This window comes from Cyanistes caeruleus, chromosome 4 (genome assembly GCF_971803275.1).
Source record: "Cyanistes caeruleus chromosome 4, bCyaCae1.hap1.1, whole genome shotgun sequence".
Lineage (NCBI taxonomy): Eukaryota > Metazoa > Chordata > Aves > Passeriformes > Paridae > Cyanistes > Cyanistes caeruleus.
The window spans coordinates 31,541,679-31,559,975 of NC_141704.1; the positions used below are offsets into that span (position 1 = coordinate 31,541,679).

An 18,297-nucleotide genomic window follows, 5' to 3' on the forward strand; every position below is an offset into this window, starting at 1 on the left:
CCCTCAAGGAAGACCTGAGCTGTCACCCTGGGCCTGGCCCAGCAACATGAAGGAAGGCCACTGCCTACACCCTTGTCTGAGCCTGTGAACGTGGTGTCTGAGGCACAGCAGGCATTTGAGGAGCAGCAGTGTGGCAAGTGATCTCTGTCAGCTTCATCATGGTGCCTGTGTATGCAGAGGGCCTTATTCTGGCACACTGCGATGGAAAACTCAGCAGTGGGAACTGGAAGGAAGGTAAGTACCCATGGGACAATCAGAGTGTGTGCACAGCTCTCACATCCTCTCTGAGTCTCAATTTCCACAGCAGAGAAAGGGACGTAAAGGACCTCCCCCTCTTCTTCAAAAACACATTCATAGAGCGGGCTCTGGGTCTTGCATCACACCCAGGTGTCCACTGCCCAGGTCTGTAGGGCCATTATTGACTTACAGCATTTAAACATGGCTCTGAAAGTCCCTGGGGGTTCTCCTGGCATTGAATACTGAAGATGCATGCCTACAGAACTTGCTCACAGACCTGTATTGAAGATGGAATGTCTGTGTAAGTGATATGTTCTACAGGAAGGCAGCACTGGACTCAGAGAACAGCCTTACACCAACTCTGTGCCCAAGCAAGACGATGAGCTGAATGCTGGCTGATTTGCTATTCAGCATCCGTGGCTGCTCTTGTCCTTGAGGGAAATCATTACCTTATTACCTGGGCAGTCCTGGAGAGATAAAGCCCTGCTCTGTTTTTCAGCCTGTCAATGTGTTACATCTCTCTCTATTTAAAGTTAGAGGGTACAAATACTTGGCAAGCCTAATATGAAGCAATGACAGCTTCCAGACCTAATAAATTGAGAAGAATTTAGGGATTTATTGTACATTCAAAATTGCTTGAAGACAAGACACAATACTGTAAGGAGATTCTTGAGAATAAACCCTCAGGTATTTTGATTATCGAGGCTTGCTTCCAGTTTAATCACATTTCCCTTTCTTCTCTAGAGGAAAAAAAAAATCATTACAGCCACCACCCCCATTCTGCTCAGAGCTCTCCTTGCTGCTGTTTTCTTCATCTCTTTGCCTGAGCAGCTTCTAGAAAGGGAGTTAATTGGATTGTTGATTTTGTTTTAAAATATGGTTGGTGATGTCATGCTTATCCAAGGGCCAACCCCCTACTCCCCCTTAAGCCCTTCCAGGGGTTACTGATTTGTGACTGCAGCAATTATTAACTTTCATGTCATTAAAATGCCTGAACAGAAATTACTTGTTTGGAGGCAGCTTCCTGTCTCCTTACAGCTCACTGCTCAGGATCTGCATTCCTGTTTCTCCCCTGGGCTCAGCCAGAAGAGCTATTTTCTCTCTGCTCTGTGGTTTCCTGGGTTCAGCTCTCCCCCATCTGCCCTCTAACATTGCTGCTCCCCACCTTGGGAGGCAGAAGGTCAGATGAGAAAGGCCACAGTGGTGTAGGGAATGGAAGGGAAGGGAAGGGTGGTGTTCAGGTGGACTACCTGACACAAGGAGTTGACTTCACTCCCTCAAGGGATGTACCACTACTTTGTGAAACAGCTCAGAACAAAGAGCTCCCCAGCCCTCCTGAGAGCACACCTCTGCAGGGTTTTAGCTCTGAGATAGCTCCTCTGAGGGTTTTCCTCCTATGGAGCCCTCCTCTGAGGTGAACTGCCTGTAGCAGAGCGGCTCTGGGGCTTGATGAGGCTGCACACAATCAAAAAGACTATTCTGTGGCTATGGGAATGCAAGGCTGCATGTTAGTGGAGACTACTGACAAGAGCCTTGTGAACATTGCGAGATCACCACTTGGAGGAAAAACAAGCACTGTGGACACTGCTATTTCCTCACTGTGGTCTCTGAGGAACCTATAGATGCTCCTCGAGAGATGCAACACAGAGCCCTGTCCGTGTGATACCTGTCAAGTTTGTTGCCATAACGCAAAGCCCAAGCTGCAGCTCACCTCATCTGCTCCACAGGCTGTGCCCCTGCTTGGGAAATGAGATGTATGAGTCTCAGGGAAAATGGGACTTAGTTCATGGAGAGAAAGATACACAGGGTCACACTTTCTTCCTCTTCTCTCCCTGACTGATACACATGGGCAGGGAGGAAATGTCATTTTGCATATCACCATTCCCTGTTGCTCTGGTAGCTCCCACATGGGAGGCAGGAAAGGGCACAGAGCATTGAAACAGTTCATAATTTCACCCTCCCTCTCCCTGCAGTTGCAAAGAGCAATTGCATGGGGCTGGGAGGGCTATTTTGGGCGGGTGCTGTGCCCCAGGGCTGGAGCAGGCTGCAGGGAAGGTCCGTGGGGGCACTGCCCTGTGCTTGCACCTGAGCACACATTCGTGCACACAAACACACACACACAGAGCACAGTTCAGGCCCGCTGGGGAGCACGGGGGGCATCAAGCACTTGGCTCCACTTGGATGCTTACCCTGGAAACAGGCCAAGGACAGCACGTGTCCACGGGCACCAGGGCCCCTTCTCTGAGCCACGGTCTACTTAGGTGAGGCTTTAATTCTAATAGGAAACATGTACTGTTGCTTTTATGTTTCAAAGACAAGAGCATCACTACATTTCTCCAGTGCTGACCTTCAGTGCACCACAAAAGATCCCCCCCTTTTCTTGCTGCTTTTCCCACCCTCTTTGCAGGCAGCAGGTTCCTTCTTCAGAGATGCTCAGCGTTCAGGGGGAAGGTGGCTGATGAAAAGGACTGCTCAGGGTTTTCATCCTTTTGGTCTTGGAAATGATGTTGGCAGGCTGGTGCAGCATCTCTCCCTCCTTCCCCCTCCCCTGCCTCAGCCCGAGGTTGGGGAGGGAAGAGCGTGGGTGGTGGAAGGAGTTGTGGTCCCCAGATGTGTGAATTGTTGCCGAGTAGAAATAGCGCACCACGGACAAACAGCAGCTCAGCTGAGAGCCATCGCTTTGGGCTTGCGTCACTGACCTTTTCCTCTCGCCCTTCTCTGTCCTCACCTGCCCTCCCCCTGCTCCCCCTGCACTTTGCACTCCGAGGGCTCTGTGAACAGCGCTTTGAAATGGTGAGGGGAACTAGCAAAGGAATGTAAAGGAGGAGGGGGGAGTGAAAAAACAACAACAAAAAAAGACCTGCAGCAAAGAGAAGGTTATGCATTCATCCTCTCTCCATTTCCTCAGGTTGCTGTCCTGCAGGGCAAGAGAGTCTTGGGCTGAGCCAACTCACCACTGTCCCTCTCTGGTCTACCCATTGAAATGAATGCTCAGACGTTCTGCCTCCATGGCTGGCAGGATTGGGGATGAGGGAGGAGAAGGAAGCCTGTCTGAGCTGAGGGTCAGGGGAGTGCTTCAGTATCTGCCATATAATGAACAAATAGAATTTTTTTTAAAAAAAAAATTAAATCATGTGGTGCAGCTGCAAAAGCCTGAATAATTCTCTTAGACTAAAACAATGCCACCTGCTCAGAGAAAAGTGGGAGTTGGGGCAAAGCAAGGGCTTGGGAGGTGTTTTGGATTGTGTGTGGAATAGCAATCCTGTGGACCCTTGGCCCTAAAGATCTGCTGAATTGCTGATTGTGGCTGCAGGTGACAGGGCTTCACTGCCTGGAATGTCCTTTCTAGTGATCTTCCCCATGCCTTCAGGGGAAGAATTGAAGACACATGGGGGGGAAAAAGGGGTGAATAGGGGTGAATGTGAGAATGCCACAAACCCAGAGAGGCACGTGTGGGGCAAAGAGAACACACTGACCATCAGGCACCCCATGGAAGACACTTGCTCTAGGGCGTTGTCCTGTCAAACACCTGGAAGGTGGTCAGGGCTTCAGAGCAGGGGATCAGAGCAGTGAAAATGATGCCTGCAGGATGTGGGTCAGTTGGACAAGAGACCTATTGTCCTCCTTGTCCTCTGTGGACCATTTTTTTCTCTGGCTACTTTGCAGCATTGCATCTGCCATCAGTAGCACCTGTGAGGCGTGGGCACATCTGCCCCCTCAGAGGAGCACTGCAGCTCACACCATCAGTGGAGGCACCTCTGCACTCCTCCATCCTCACCCGCACTGGCAACAGGGGCAAGTGTGTTAAAACGAGCCAAGAAAGGGCACAGACTCCTGCCTCCCACTCTCCCAGGGCTCTGTTTACAACCTTGCCAGGTAGATGGGGAGTTCCCTTACTCCTTAGCTTCTACAAGCTGAGAGCTCTACATCCTGCTCTGACCCATTTTAACTGTTGCAAACAGAGACTGGGAAAAGTGTGAAGTTTTGCAATAATTCGCAGGTAATTTGTGAGTTAAGTGACACAAACTCGAGAGACTGGGTGGTCTGTGGAATGAGAAACTGTCAGAAGCCTTTGATTTAAGCCTTCTGCCCTGGCCCTCCCTGTGGTATAACTGCAAGGCAGGAGATCACAGAGAGCTCATGTGTGAAGGAGAAGGTATTTCATTAGATGAGGGAGCTGTGCCTGTACCAAAGAGGCCTGGAGCCTCAGCAGCCTCTGCCCACCTCCTGATAGAATCTTCAGAGCCAGCCAGGCTCACAAAGGGCAACGGTTTCTGTTGGCAGGAAAGCGAGAGATGTCCATGTGAGGTTGGTGTGTGTGTGTGGGTATAGGTGTGTGGGTGTCACAGCAGAGTGTGACAGCTCCGAGCGAGCCACTGAAGCCTGGCGTGACTGGGCAAGCGCCTGCTGTGCCACCGTGGTCAGAGAAGGGCCACACACCACACGAGGCAGTGGAACAATTGCCCTCAAATACAGCTGTGTCCCAGCACCCACATAGCTGTGAGCAGGGTCCACACCCAGCTCTTCAAATCCTATGGCAGCTCCCAGCCAGCAATGGGAAGCTGAGAAAAAGGAGATCTGAATCCACTGCTGGCTGCAATCAGGGATGGAGGGAGGTGCAGCTCTGCTTGTGGCACTGGGCGATGCTGGTGGGGGTGTTGCATCACCCCCTCTCCCTCTCTGGACTCTGGGAGATAAACAAGGCTGAGGTGTGAGTGAAGCAGGTGGTTTGGGTGGTTGGGGAGAGGAGGAAGGACAGCAGGCTGCAGCAGAGGAGAAACCTGCTACAGTACAGCGTGGCAGCCCCTGAATAGTGCACTGGTGTGGGGCAGATTTGCAGCACAGCTGGCAGCTGAGGCAAGGCCAGAGACAATTCCTGTGACTGCCCCTCCTGTGACAAAGGCTCTGAGGAGCCAGGTCCTGCTTTCTTTTGTCCCTGCTCTTGCTGGTGTTTTGGGCGCAGGCACATCCACCTGTGCCCACCTGCAGGATCAAAGGTCTCCTTCATACTTTTCTTGCCCTGCTTCTCTCTTCCCCTTTCCCACAGCTACCACAGGGCAAGGAGCTATTGCAGGGCCTTCAGCTTCTCCTGACTTGTCCCTGGCACGTGCTTCCTTTCCCAGAGACAGCACCGTGTCCTGCCCTTCACATCCTCCCTCCCACTCCCTCCCTTTCATACCTGCAAGAGCAGGGACCTGCAGGAAAGCAGATCTCAGGAACAGCCCTGTGACAGATGCCTTGAACAAACTTCAGACATGTCCACAGAGCCCTTTGCAGCAGAATTTGGACCACTCTTTCAGGGGGAAATATAGGCACAGCTCCAGGGGTGGTGCTGTAGCTGCACACCTGCTTTGCCCAGGAGAGAGATACTGGCTGTCACCAACCCCTGAATAACGTTCCACAGGGCAGCTCCATTGCATGGAATAAACCACAGACCTGGGGTGAACGAATGAATGAATGAATGAATGATCTCATGGCCTTCCAGGCACGAGTGCACTCACTGGCAGGGCAGCAGAGCTGATCTGACCCATTCTAGACCTTGTTCCTTCAAAGCATTGCAGGGTCCACCTTGCCTGAGCTGAGCCTCACCTACAGGTCAGGCATCCATGGCTGATGGGTGGCACCAGCTACAAACCTGCCTGTCACCATGCATCTGAGCCCCCTAAGGAGACTTCAGGTGGCAGTCTGAAAGGCTGAATCATAGAGAACTTTTCTTGAAGATCTGGACACACATTTCCAGTCCCCCCCTCCTCCCTCCCTCTCTCTCTCTCCCTCCTTTCCTCACCTTTTGTGAGTGTGGCAAAGTCACTTCCAATCGGACAGCATTTCACCTCAAGGAGCAGGAACATGCACAAACACAACTGCTACACTTCCTGAGGACACATTTTTATCTGCTTCCTCTGAAGTAAATAAAAAATGAGAAGAAGGCTGGGCTCTGACCTGACAGAGTATTGCATTTACTAAGATATATATAGCCCCTGCCCTGGGCCTGACACAGGACCAAAGAGGCCTGTAGGGATGTGTATGATTATGTATTCCACCCTTTGCCAAATGAAGTGTCTGGTACACATCAAACCACAGGAGAAACTATGTGAAGGCAAATTAAACTCAAAACAGAAGGTCCTATATGGGCACCTCATCTTGTTTTTTTGCCTATCCTTCTACCTCAGCAGGAATCCTCTCAGTCCAAAGATGATAAACAAAACCCCATGTACCTCTTTGACTCGGACTGAGACCCCAGAAGGCATGTCCCTGTCATTAGGATTCTACTCCTTCTAGATCTTTCACTCAAGCTCACAAGTCGCCAGTCCCTGCTCATGTCTTCCCTTCTCCCTCCCCTCCATGAGCAATTACCACTTGTCTTTGCACCTCTGACCTGACTCTCAGGCCTTTCTCATCACACACATGCATTCCAAATATGCATGTCCAGCTTAACTCTGGAACTCCCACTCAATCCAATATTAGGAAGCACAAGTGTCCAGTCAACAGTTTACTATCCCTCCTACACTGTATTTCCTGGCCTTCAGATCTTGGCAGGGAAAAGAGAAATATCATAGGGAAAACAGAAAACACTTGTGCTTACCAAGTACTTGATAGAAGAATGTGCTAAAAATTTCATAAGATCAAGGGATCTGATCTCCCTTAAGAGAACTCTGACATTAACCCAGCCTTCTTCAATTTAAAGCCTACTCCTACAACCCATTGTATTGTCCTGGGATTTTTTTTTTTTTGTAATCTCCAAAGAGTCCTTTTATGAATTTGCTGCAAGCTTTTTCAGCAAAAGGGTTGTCACAATTAGAAGTGTTCAAGCAGTAAATATTTTAAGGTAATTGTTCTTTGCAAAGGAAACAGACACAAGATTGCCAAGGATTACCCAGGGAAGTTTCAGAGCTGAGTTAGACTTTGTACCTTTACAATTACAGGTCAGTGTCTTTTCCATCACATCATTCAGCAATAACCAGGGCTAGAAGGAATAGGATGGGAGAGAAAAACAGATTTAAGTGCAAAACAACCAAGGAAAAAAAGTTTAATACCACTGAAAATATATATATATACAAAAGTTCTTGGAGTTTGTTTGGTTTTGTTACATAAAGCACCATTAATTCCAGAGTACATCACAACTCAGCCTACTACACTTTCCAGAAAGCACCCAATACTCCTGAAATCTGATTTAGCACCAAGGGAATGCCATCTTGTTTAGCACCAGAAGCCTGTTAAACACACCCTTTGGTCCCCCTGCCCTCCTCTCACATGCATCAGGCACCCTCTGGCTGCTCATGGATAGCACAGGAGACCTGTCACCAACATTCAATCACCAAATAGGAAAGGAGAAAGAAGGAAGCTTGTTTATGGAGATATTCAGTGTTAGAGAGGCTTGCTTCTCTTCAGGGAGGCATGGGGCACTATACACTGTAAATAGACTATATCAGGGTTTGCAGCCTGTTGGGGAAGAGAGAAAGGGAATCGGTCCTGAGCATCACCTGCAGCTTTCTGCTTCCTCTGCTATCTGAAATCCTGCCTCTGAGCAATTCCACACACTGCACCTGCTAAGGGAGAGGAAGAAACTCACAGTCTCCTTTAGTTTCCATGATCCCTTCATCACATGTTTCCCTGTGAAAAAATCAGCCTCGCCTTAGTGAAACATTGTTTTTTACACCCATTGCCTCATTGACAGTAGTGGGGAGGATCCAGAGCAAATTTCCTAAGACTCACTACAGTCTGTACAGCTTCCCTAGAAAAGCATGGAGAGTAAGTAAAGAGGATAAGAGAGAAAATGCCCTGTCATTTTTTCAAGGTCAGTTTTAATATTTAGCCTTGGTCCCTGTTCCTATACTATCCTGGGCTGTGTGTACCAAACCTAATCTTGTATAATGATGCACATCTCTTCTGGAAGAGCCCTGGCAGTCCCAGGTGCTATAGGCAGAGACTGTAGCTAATCAGGGGACAGCAGAACCCGGTTAAGTCCGAAGATTTCATGATCAAGTGATGAGCAGAGGAGAGATACCTGCATTTCTCCTGCTTGTCCTGCCCTGAGACTCAAAAAAGAGACAAGTCTTGGCACTGCTGTTTGTGGGAGCATCACAACATGTGGAAGTAGGTTTCCTAAAGTGCTGAGCCAGCCTCACCTGCTCCCCCCAGGACTGCAGCATCCCCTCCAGAGGGATGTGAGTGGGAGCAGGGTGAGACCAATATAAATAGTACTAGAAAACCCTACCACTGGCATTCCTTTCTCACTGCGACATCTCCAACCTGACAAAAAGAGCCAGGGTTTGTTCTAGTCACATGCTTTTCTCAGTTACTCTGATGAGATTGCCAGAAAAGGGCATGGAGGATACGGCAGGGAAGCTTTTAACCCTTGGGCAAGGTGCTGTGGTCTCACCTCTATCTCTGTTCCACCACAGAGACAAAGAAGTGACAGCCTGCTCAGGTTTGGAATTGACTGAACTGCAATTGCCTCTACAGCCTGGCTCAGGCCCTGAAACAGTGGTCCTTCAACACCAGTGTGGGAGAACCACCTTCAGGAGGACAATGAAATGGCACCTCTGCCAAAGGAGAGCAGATTTGGGTTTGCTCTCTGGACTAGCTTCCCATAGCTGATGAGCCAAGACTGAGTAGCGCCCCAGGGGAGGTGTGGGAGGGGGGCTTCAAGGTTTTCTCTCTCTCTCTCTCTCTCATTCTGTACTGGCGATCACTAGTGGGAACAGAATGGTTGCCTCTACTGAATCATGGGCAGATGCCCATGAAGGGTCTGGCCAGCTGTCTGGCCCTTCATCTCTTTGAAGAACTAGAGCTGGCACAGAGGAGGAAAATCCCACCAGGTCTAGGTTTGACAGTCAGCCTGGACTCTGTGACAGAGAAGGATGTCAATGGAAAGCCAGTTTAGAAGGCCAACAGCTCCCTTTTTGGAAAGACAATATCCTCTCTCAGTGCTCCTACATCTTCCTTGTACTACAGGAGACCATCAGACCCCAGTCCCCTCTCCAGAATTCAGATACCAGAGGTGACATTAAGACCTTGTTTGAGGCTGCAAAATTGGTATGTCTAGTTAGGATGGAGAGGAGCCAGGATGTACCTTGGCAGTGGGGACTTTCTAGTCCTTTCCACAGGAGACCTTTATGTATGAAGCCCCAAAGAGAGACACAGGCCCAGGAGCAGCAGTTTAGCTTTCCTCTTGCTCTAGAAACCTAAATGCCAGAGGGAGCTTGCTGGCAGATTGAGAAGAAGCCAATAACCTAAGGTGGGGTTATGAGGTGAGGGGCAAGAGGTGGTAATGCCATGATGGAAAGTGGACAGATACAGGCCTGGCTACAAGAGAACGTGAGGTGGGAGTCAGCATGACAAGTTTCACACTCAGTGCCTGAGATTTGACAGGCCCATTTCCAAGTGATTTGCAGTGGTTACGGGCAGTGAAGAGAAAGATTGAGACAGAGAGAGAGAGAGAGAGAGAGAGAGAGAGGAAAAAGGAAAAGGCCTAAGAGGCCCCAAGGAAGATGAGAGGCAGTTATTCAATGCTGGGCTTGACCAAGTACCCGCTGAAGGTGATGTACACATCAACATCATCACTGTAAATGGCATTCTCCCGCTCCCGCCTGTAGAGCCTCACCCAGATCTCATCATTCTCCTGGAGCTCCAGCATCAGGCTCTGGCTCTGCATGATGCTGCGGTCGCTGGGTTGGGCATACAGGATGACCGCCTCTTCTTCGTTGTGCATGATGTGCATGTAGGTCTCCTTGAAGTTCCAGGTGTGGACATTGAGGCTGAAATAGTAAAGTCCACCCACTGAGCAGTAGAACTTGCCATTGAACATGTCGAAGTGGCTGTAGAGGTTGACGAAGACGGTGTCAAAGATCAAGACCTGGAAGCCCTCGCTGCTGTGCAGCGCTTTCTTGCGACCGACGGAGAATGCAGCGTACTGATGCTTGCAGGGGTCTCCCGCTGTGCCCATCTGTCCTTTACTGCCTTTCTGGCCCTGGGCGCCCCGCTCGCCTCGTGGTCCTTCTTTGCCCCATTTCCCTGGCATCCCAGGCTCTCCCCGATCTCCTTTCTCTCCTGCAGGAGGAAGCAGAGGACACAACTCGGTGTGATACCAGAAGATGTGGAAGTGGTGGTGAGAAGGCCTCATGAGGAGGCAGAGGATTGCACACAAATGGGGCAATGACAGAAGGAACACTTTGAGGGTCTCAATACCTCTGCTCCTCATGGGAAAGGAGCTCTGGGAGTGACTTCCCCAATGAATCCCCTGCTCACCAAATGATACGGTTCTGCTGGAGGCACCAGGACCTCTCCCTAGGAGACTTCAGCCTCAGAGGGAGCCCAGCAGTCCAAAGTACCACTTGACCTCTTCTTCCTCCCCCACATTCCTTTCCCTCCAGCGCAGCCTTGCCCTCCCACACACATCTCCTGTGACCCAATTATCCACACAGGATGCACACCGGCCTTGCTGTAGGCTGGAGAAGGGGAAGAACTGCTAACACCTGGGGTGCAATATGATTAGGGAAGAACAATAGGGTGGGTCAGAGGGAAAAGATCCAAGCTGGACTGGGCAGAGGCAGCACTGCAACTTAGAGGGATGGTACTTTCACAACACTGGAATGCTTTGAGCATCCTGTACTGCAGTTCTGACCTGGGCTGTGTGCACTGCCCATCACACACCTGGGCAGGCATCAATACTGAGAGAGACCAGCACCAGAATGTACTTTGTGTATACAGAGAAGAAATGGGACTCAGAGCAGCCTCCAGTGACAGCATTCAAAATCTGTATCTTGTTCTTTTCCTCCTCTCCATCCACTGCATGGTATTGAAGGTCCCCCTGTGACACCCCACTCTAGTCTAGGCCTCTATCTGCCCTTCTGAGCTTTGATGGACTGCAGCTACTTCCAGGCAGAGCATCCGCCGAGTTAACCCAGACAAACCACAGAGCTACAAGAAGTGTGTGGCAGCATCCAGCTGGGAACAGGCTTTTGCCCACAGCAAAGGCTAAAAGGGGAGTCCTGAAGGGAGGAGCTGATCTAAAATAGGGAACCCTTTCCCGTTAGCCAAGCCAGCCACTGAAGGGTGGAATGAGCTCCAGTTGAACCCGGAGGTGCTCGCAAATAACTGCTGCTTCCCTTTGTCCTCCTCCCTCTCCCAAATGTGACCCACAGAGCTGGAGAAGGTTTCCCCACAACCTCCCTGGGTGCCAATGTTCTCCAAACATGCTTATTTTGCAGATGATAAGGACTGTTCCTTCCCTCGGGCACTACAGTGAGTCTGAGACAAGGAATGTGTCCTCCCAGCTTGGCAAGAGGCTGTCAGTGCCACTCCTGTGTTAGCAAGGAGGAAGAGTTAGTAGCAGGCAGCATCCTGAGACACAGAGATCACAGCAGATGTACTCACTGACTTCCATCCCCCCAGGCTACTCTTCATCACAGCACAAAACATCTAAACCCTGGGCACAGGGAGTGTGGTCACTTATCCTCCAGGATGGCACAACCAGCATGCCAGCAATCCAGCTGTCACCTCCACTGCAATGCCATCAGTCCCTGAGCCGGTCTTGGCATCCCAGGGCACTTACCCTTCAGAATGGTGATGTTGATATAGGGACGGACCTCTGGCACTGGGTAGGGAAAGTGGTGGTGGCTGGGAGGGACTGGTGGGGTATCTGTGGAAGAGTCCAGTGAGTCACAACAGCGCTTGCAAGCACCAGGGCCTGGTTCTGTGAGGTTGGGTTCATCAGCGGGTGCCCCAAACACAACAAGAGGGAGAAAAAGGAAGGTCAGGGATGTGCGCAGGTAGGTTATGTCCATGGTGACCTGGGAAGATAGGAGGAAGTGCCAAGAGTGAGGTACAGGAAGGGGGAGAACATAAGGGATTGGAACAGAGATCACAATAAAACATCTTTCTGTGGTTGGAGCCAGGGGTGGGATGAAATGGCATTGCCCTGTGGAGGGAGCTTACATGCTTGTTCAAGGCTGCAATCTGAGCAGCAACCGCATGGCCCAAGAGGGTGCCCCACGCCCTTGTGCCCAGGCCAGTGGAGACTCGGTGCTGACCCTGGGAGAAGGCTTGATGCTGACTAGGCAAACCATTAAAGCCACTAGAATATTCAGTCTCCAGGCTGGGATAGAGGAAGGAGACAGAATCATAGATTTGTTAAGACTGAAAAAGACCTCTAGGGTCATCGAGTCCATCCTCAACAGTTCTTTAGCAAAAGCATGCTCTGGTAGGCTGCTCAGTCTGTGAGAAGCACTGTAAAAAATATCCCCAGCCCTCCTATCACTGCGTATCAACTCTTTATAGGAATCTAAGCCCAAAATCCCCATGTCCCAGATGGAGCCTGGCCCACATCTCTCGGCAGAAATGCCTCTTCTCCTGTGGGCCGGGAACTTAACTTCAGCCCCCTCCGTTCCCCCACCGAATCCCACCCGTCCCGCCGGCTCGGTCCCCTCCCACCCACGCCCAGTGGGCTCTCAGGCAAAGCCCAGCACCCCAAGGGCACTCCCAGCTCCCCGGCTCAGCCTTTGGGCAGACCCGAGGGGAGCTGCTTCGCTGCCGACGGTGGAGGAGGTGAAGCTCTGCGGCTTGCGGAGAAGTACGCTGACCAAAGACAGCCACGCCGAGCAGCTGAGAAAGCCCCTCTCGCAGCCTGTGCCCCCATCCTGCTGCCTGCCCCCCGTCCTGCTGCCTGCCCCCCATCCTGCTGCCTGCCCCCCGTCCTGCTGCCTGCCCCCCGTCCTGCTGCCTGCCCCCCATCCTGCTGCCTGCCCCCCGTCCTGCTGCCTGCCCCCCGTCCTGCTGCCTGCCCCATCCTGCTGCCTGCCCCCCGTCCTGCTGCCTGCCCCATCCTGCTGCCTGCCCCCCGTCCTGCTGCCTGCCCCCCATCCTGCTGCCTGCCCCCCGTCCTGCTGCCTGCCCCCCGTCCTGCTGCCTGCCCCATCCTGCTGCCTGCCCCCCGTCCTGCTGCCTGCCCCCCATCCTGCTGCCTGCCCCCCGTCCTGCTGCCTGCCCCCCGTCCTGCTGCCTGCCCCCCGGCACAGCGCGCCCGCTCACCTCCGGGGCCCAAGGCTCCCCTCCTCGCTCCCCAGCCCCTGCTCGCCGGCTCCCCTCTGCCTGCAGGGCAGGCCCCCATGGCTTTAAGGAAGCCGGCTCTTGGCACAGGCACTGCTCAGCGCTGGCTGGGTGCGCAAGCTAGGCTTGGACCGGCTCCCTCCCCTCTCCTCTCCCTCCTTCTCCCTCCCTGGCTTTGGGTGCTCTCCATCCTAAACCGGCTTGGGTTTCAGCGTCTTTTTAACTCTTTCCTAGGAAGTGCCTTTTCCTTGTACGTGTTGTTGGTTTGGTTTTATTCTCTGCCTTTTCACTTCCAGCCAGCAAAAAATGCAGTCAGCACAGACTGTGCCCTGTGCAAGGGGTGGACAGCAGCGGGGCAGTGTGCCACCCTTGGCATCTCAGGATGGACAAGGTAAGGTGCACTGGTGCAAGAGACAGGCTTCCCTTCAGGCAGGATGCTACAGGAATCTGCCCTCAGTCCTTGGCACATGGGACAGTCCCTTGTCCCATGCTTGAGTCCTTCACTTGATCACACTCTCTCCCCAGCTGTGCCTGACCCACTCATAGTCCCCAAACTTCATCTTTCATTCTTTCCTGCATTGTTTTTCCTGCACGTCACTGTGGCCTCCTGCCCCAGGCATGATATTTCTAGCAGGAGCAGCTGCCAACTGGGAGAGGCATCAGTTTTTTTCCCTCTCTGGTCATCCCCTCTGCCTGGGCAGAGCCCCAAGCCTTGTGCTCCAGCACGTGTCATCCCCCGGTCATGTCCCCTGTTTAGGTCCCAGGCCGAGCATTTTGGATGGGAGGGGTGTGCCTGGTCTGAAGCAGAGCCTGGCTGCTGGGAGCTGCCTGCCAGCAAAACTGGGGATCTGGAAACAAACCCTGGCTCTGACCATTGTCCCCAGCTTGGCGCCAAGCTGACAAGCTTGTGCCTTTGGGGTATGCACAATGTGGCTGCACCAGAACGTTGGAATGAAGGGCATTTTGGGGGGGAGAAGAACGCAGGGTGCGAGAGATGGGAGATTTTTCTCACACTGTGGAGTCTGTTGGGAAGAGGATTAGAAGATTCTACCCTGTACCAAAACTGACCTGGGTATTTATACCCTGGGTATGTGGGGGGGGTGTACACATACAGATCTTCGGGAGGCAGAAGGAAGGATGGACAACTTGTCTGCTCTGCAGGAGTCAGAAATGCCAAGTCAGCGGTGTGCCTCCTGCAATTTCCAGTAGGAGCTGCAGAAGGCTCCAAGGTTTCTGAAGGGAATAAGGTTTTGAGCGTGTCTGTGTGTGCTGGGCGCTTTTTTCTTTCCCTGTTTCCCTTCTCCCATTTGTTTGGTTTAGGAATGGGAGGCCCCGCTTCCCAGAGAGTGGCTGGCGTTTGGCAGGACCCCAGAACCACTGGAGAAGCAAGCGGAAAACTCTGGGAAAATATGTACTGTGAGCTGTGGGGGGAAGGGAGGAATGGGGGCTGGGAGGCCTGGAGATATTCTCAGGCTGCCTGTCAGCCTGGAGCTCAATGAACATGGAGTGAACGTGCCTTCCAGCTGGGGCAGGAAGAGGACGGAGAAATTCACTGCTGAGTGCGTGAGCTCCTCAAAGGGCTCCAGCACTGATGTACAATGAAGTCCACTGCAAGTTGCCCATGTTCATCTGTGCCTCAGTTTCCCCTTTTGAGAGCAGGGGGGGAAGGCTAGGGAAATACTTCTTGCTAATGGAGCCTTAGCAGCTGACAGAAGAGGGTTTTTGTGATCAGTCATGTTGTCTACTCCTGGCTGCTGCTGGTGGGAATTTTGGCAGCTGACAGTACTATTATAGGCAAGTAAATTTTCTGGGGTGCATGAAAACTTCGAGACTGATACTGAAGACAAAGCTTTTCTCTGTCCCAAAAAGGCTCCTGCAGTGCCTCTCTCAGGTTTTCCTGCCTGGCTTATTTCCAAACATGACACTACCCACTTTTGCAGTTCTTGGCCTTTTGCCTGGCCTCTTCCACCCTTCCAAGGGAAACAGGTAGCAGGGAGGCCATTGTCCTCATTTCCATCCCACATTTCCATCTGCGCTCCTGAGCTGCTCACAGCCAAGCAGATGTTCTTCGCAGGGGACCTCATCAGCTGGGGCCTTTGCCTGTGCCTCATCTGACTGCAAGAACAGCTCACAGTGGGGAGGAAGCAGGACTTTATATTTAATGTCTCATCTGGGCTGAATAGGGACGTGCCAAGAGCCAGAAAAAAAAGATGTGCTCTGGTGGCATTGCCCAGCTGGGCAGAAGTTTATGCCAGTAAAGATACATTTGTTAGGGTGATATTGCCCTGCTCCCTGAAGGGAACAGTGTGTACCAGCAATATTTTGCCAGGGCAGCCACATTTGTAGGAGATTTTGAGAATTCTATCCAGTAAACCTGTGCCAGCCATATTTTAAAATGCAGTTCAAGCCTGAGGGCACCTTGTGTGCCCAACGATCTTTGCTCTCCCTCATCACACACTTTGCCTTGGAGGCAGCCCAGGGAAGCACTGTCCAAATCATACTGCAACTATCCCTGCTCAAAAGCAGCTGTTTCCTCCTCCTCCATTTCCTCTCTTTTCCTATACCCACCCCAACACTGACAAAGTAGGGGGACAAAGACTGTCTCTACCTCAGTGGCTGCATCTATACTATTGCCCCTCTCTACCAGAGGTATGGAGAAGGAAATTGATGTTTTCTGACCTCTGTAGCCCCTGTGTACAGCTCAGCTCCACTGCGGCACATGTGAATCATCTGTCCTGTTACTTACACACACACACACACACACACACACACACACACACACACACACACACACACACACACTCTCAGCCCTCACAGCTCCTCCCTCACCAAACCTCCAGAGCTAAGGTATCATTTTCACCAAGAGGCAGAGCCCCTTCTCTTCCCCTTCCTGACTGCTTCTCCTCCTCCACCACAGCTGCCTTTCCTTCCCCGTGCTCCCCACTCCTCTGCCCCTAATCTTCAAGGGCATGGCAAGCTGGGAGGGGAAGCGGAGCACCTCTTACCTCCGCTCCCCTCTGCAGGGGTCCCACGCTGAGTTATCTGTATCCTGTATCCTCAGCTGCTCCTGGTTAGCAGTGCAGGAGGGAGGGCCGGCAGGGCCCAGCTGACTCCAGACAGATGCTCGCCAAGTGCTCTTATGTAATTACTGTCTTTTCCATCCTGCCTCCAAGGCCTTTGTGAGTGCCTCCCCTCCTGCTCCGGCCCGTGTCAGGCTTGGCTCTCCCTCCCTCTCACCCTTCTTCCCTCCCTTCCTCCCTCCCTTCTTCCACCCACCCTGCACAGCATCACAATTTGCTCAGCTCAACAGCTGATTCCTTCTGGAAGCAAAGTTCAGGCTTTTGGCTACTGCTGTTACTACCCTTGGAGAGAGAGCTCACATGTGTTTCAAGAGCTGGGAAGGGATGAGCAGCACTGCTCTGCACTTGTCTCCTCTCCATCACAGCCTGGCTGTTCCTGGGTACCTTTGCCTGGCCCTTCCACAGTGCCTGTAAATGGGGAGGGGGGGGTACACCTGAGACACGGAAAGGTGGTAATGCAGATTTTTGCTTCAGTAAGTTGTGGTGCCCTCAGGTTATCCTGTAACAGCAGCTGTCACTCTGCTGTACCAGGATCGCTGATCATCTCTGGCCAGGCAGCAGAAGAGGCTGGGAAGAGTAGGTGACCTTTAAAGGTCCCTTCAAGCCCAAACTAGTCTGTGATTCTGTGGTTAGATGAATCTTTTACAGCCTGTGGACTCCACGTCTGTGCACAGGGCTTGTGCAACAGCCAGCTCTTGTTACTCAAGAGCACCAGCATGGTACAAAGTTACTGGCTTAGAATGCTTTTTTGTCTCTAAGGACCAGCAGACCTATTAGATGTCTGCTGCGTGGCTACATTTCTCTTTAGACTTCTGCCCATGTGGGGCCTAGACCAAGCAGAAACGACACGTTCCCTGGCTTTATGCAGGCTGCTGCTGAGTTTGAAGGCACTTCTGCCAGAAGGGATTTCTGCTGTGTGCTGCTTGGCGGCCTGGCCTGTCTCACACAGAGATCAAGGCCTGGCAAAGTCTCTGCTTTTTTTTTCTTTTTTTTTTCCCTTGCTGTGCATTGCTGAAATGCCACGTGGCTGAGGAGCAGCTGGAAGAGCCCTTCACCTGCACTCACTGCTTGAGCAAAGCTGCTGCTGGCAGTCTCCAACAGTGAGTGTGAAAGTGTGAGCTTGTCTCCCACTTCCCAGTGCCCCCACAGCCAGTCCCTGTGTGACACAGCTGAGCAGGGAGGGTACCAGACACTGGCTCACAAGCTGCACCAGCTGGAGATGCCTCACAGCATCACTCAGGCTGCCCCTCTCCCCATCAGCAGCTTTTCCAACTTGAGTGTCCCATCTCTTACCCTCGCCTTGTGACCCTGCCTGTGAGACCAAGGAACTGCACTGGTATCCACCCCAAAATCTGGCATATGTCTACAAGGACTATCCCTACTGCAACCAGAAGGAGTTTGCTGCCATGTGAACATCTAGATCCGGCAGCTTGGCTAGGTGGGAGATTCCAGGTGACACTGTAGCCTGTTTGAACCTGTTCTTGAAAATAACCTTTGGGCAAGCCTGCTGCCTTCTGCTTCTCTGTATCTGCATGCACCTGATGGCCCCCTCCTCCCATCCACTCCCGTGAAGACCCAGAAAATTTTACTCTTTTGCCATTCTCTCCTATGCACACCCCTAGACCTGCCCGTATCACTTATCAACAGTAGATCACTACTCAGGGCATATCAGCTCTCACAAGGAGCGCTGAGAAAGGTGCACAGCGGTTTGGGTGAGAAAACTTTCCTCAGAGATACCCATGAGCTTTCTCACCAAAGAAACAAGCACTTTGTGGAAGGGGGATGGGGTGGCAGGGCATGAGTGGACAGGTGGATGGGCAAGGAAGCTGGTGTTTAAGAGCTCACAAACTCTTGGATCTGGGTGGGGTGCTTTCTACTAAGGGAACCAGACTGACATGACAGAATTATAAAATCACAAGGTGGTGTGGGTTGG

The 18,297-nt window shown here is 52.0% G+C and overlaps 1 protein-coding gene across 2 annotated transcripts; it reads right to left on the bottom strand.

Moving 5' to 3' along the window:
* Nucleotides 1-7,233: 7,233 nt before the first annotated feature.
* On the bottom strand, nucleotides 7,234-16,680 carry C1QTNF6 (C1q and TNF related 6). 2 transcript variants are annotated; one of them, XM_086887403.1, is made up of 3 exons: nucleotides 16,290-16,680; nucleotides 11,792-12,029; nucleotides 7,234-10,287 (listed from the first exon to the last, which is right to left on the bottom strand). In XM_086887403.1, exons 2-3 carry the CDS (start codon nucleotides 12,021-12,023, stop codon nucleotides 9,740-9,742), a joined length of 780 nt encoding a protein of 259 aa, XP_086743529.1. In that variant the 5' UTR covers nucleotides 12,024-12,029; nucleotides 16,290-16,680; the 3' UTR covers nucleotides 7,234-9,739. The 2 variants fall into 2 exon arrangements, with proteins under 2 accessions (XP_086743529.1, XP_086743528.1); XM_086887402.1 differs by lacking the exon at nucleotides 16,290-16,680 and adding an exon at nucleotides 13,267-13,482.
* Nucleotides 16,681-18,297: the final 1,617 nt, after the last annotated feature.

Coding starts and splice junctions, on each gene's coding strand:
- C1QTNF6 (XM_086887403.1), bottom strand. CDS start 12,023: ATGGACATAACCTACCTGCGCACATCCCTGACCTTCCTTTTTCTCCCT. Junction 10,288..11,791: donor CAACATCACCATTCTGAAGG/GTAAGTGCCCTG, acceptor TTCCTCCTGCAG/GAGAGAAAGGAGATCGGGGA.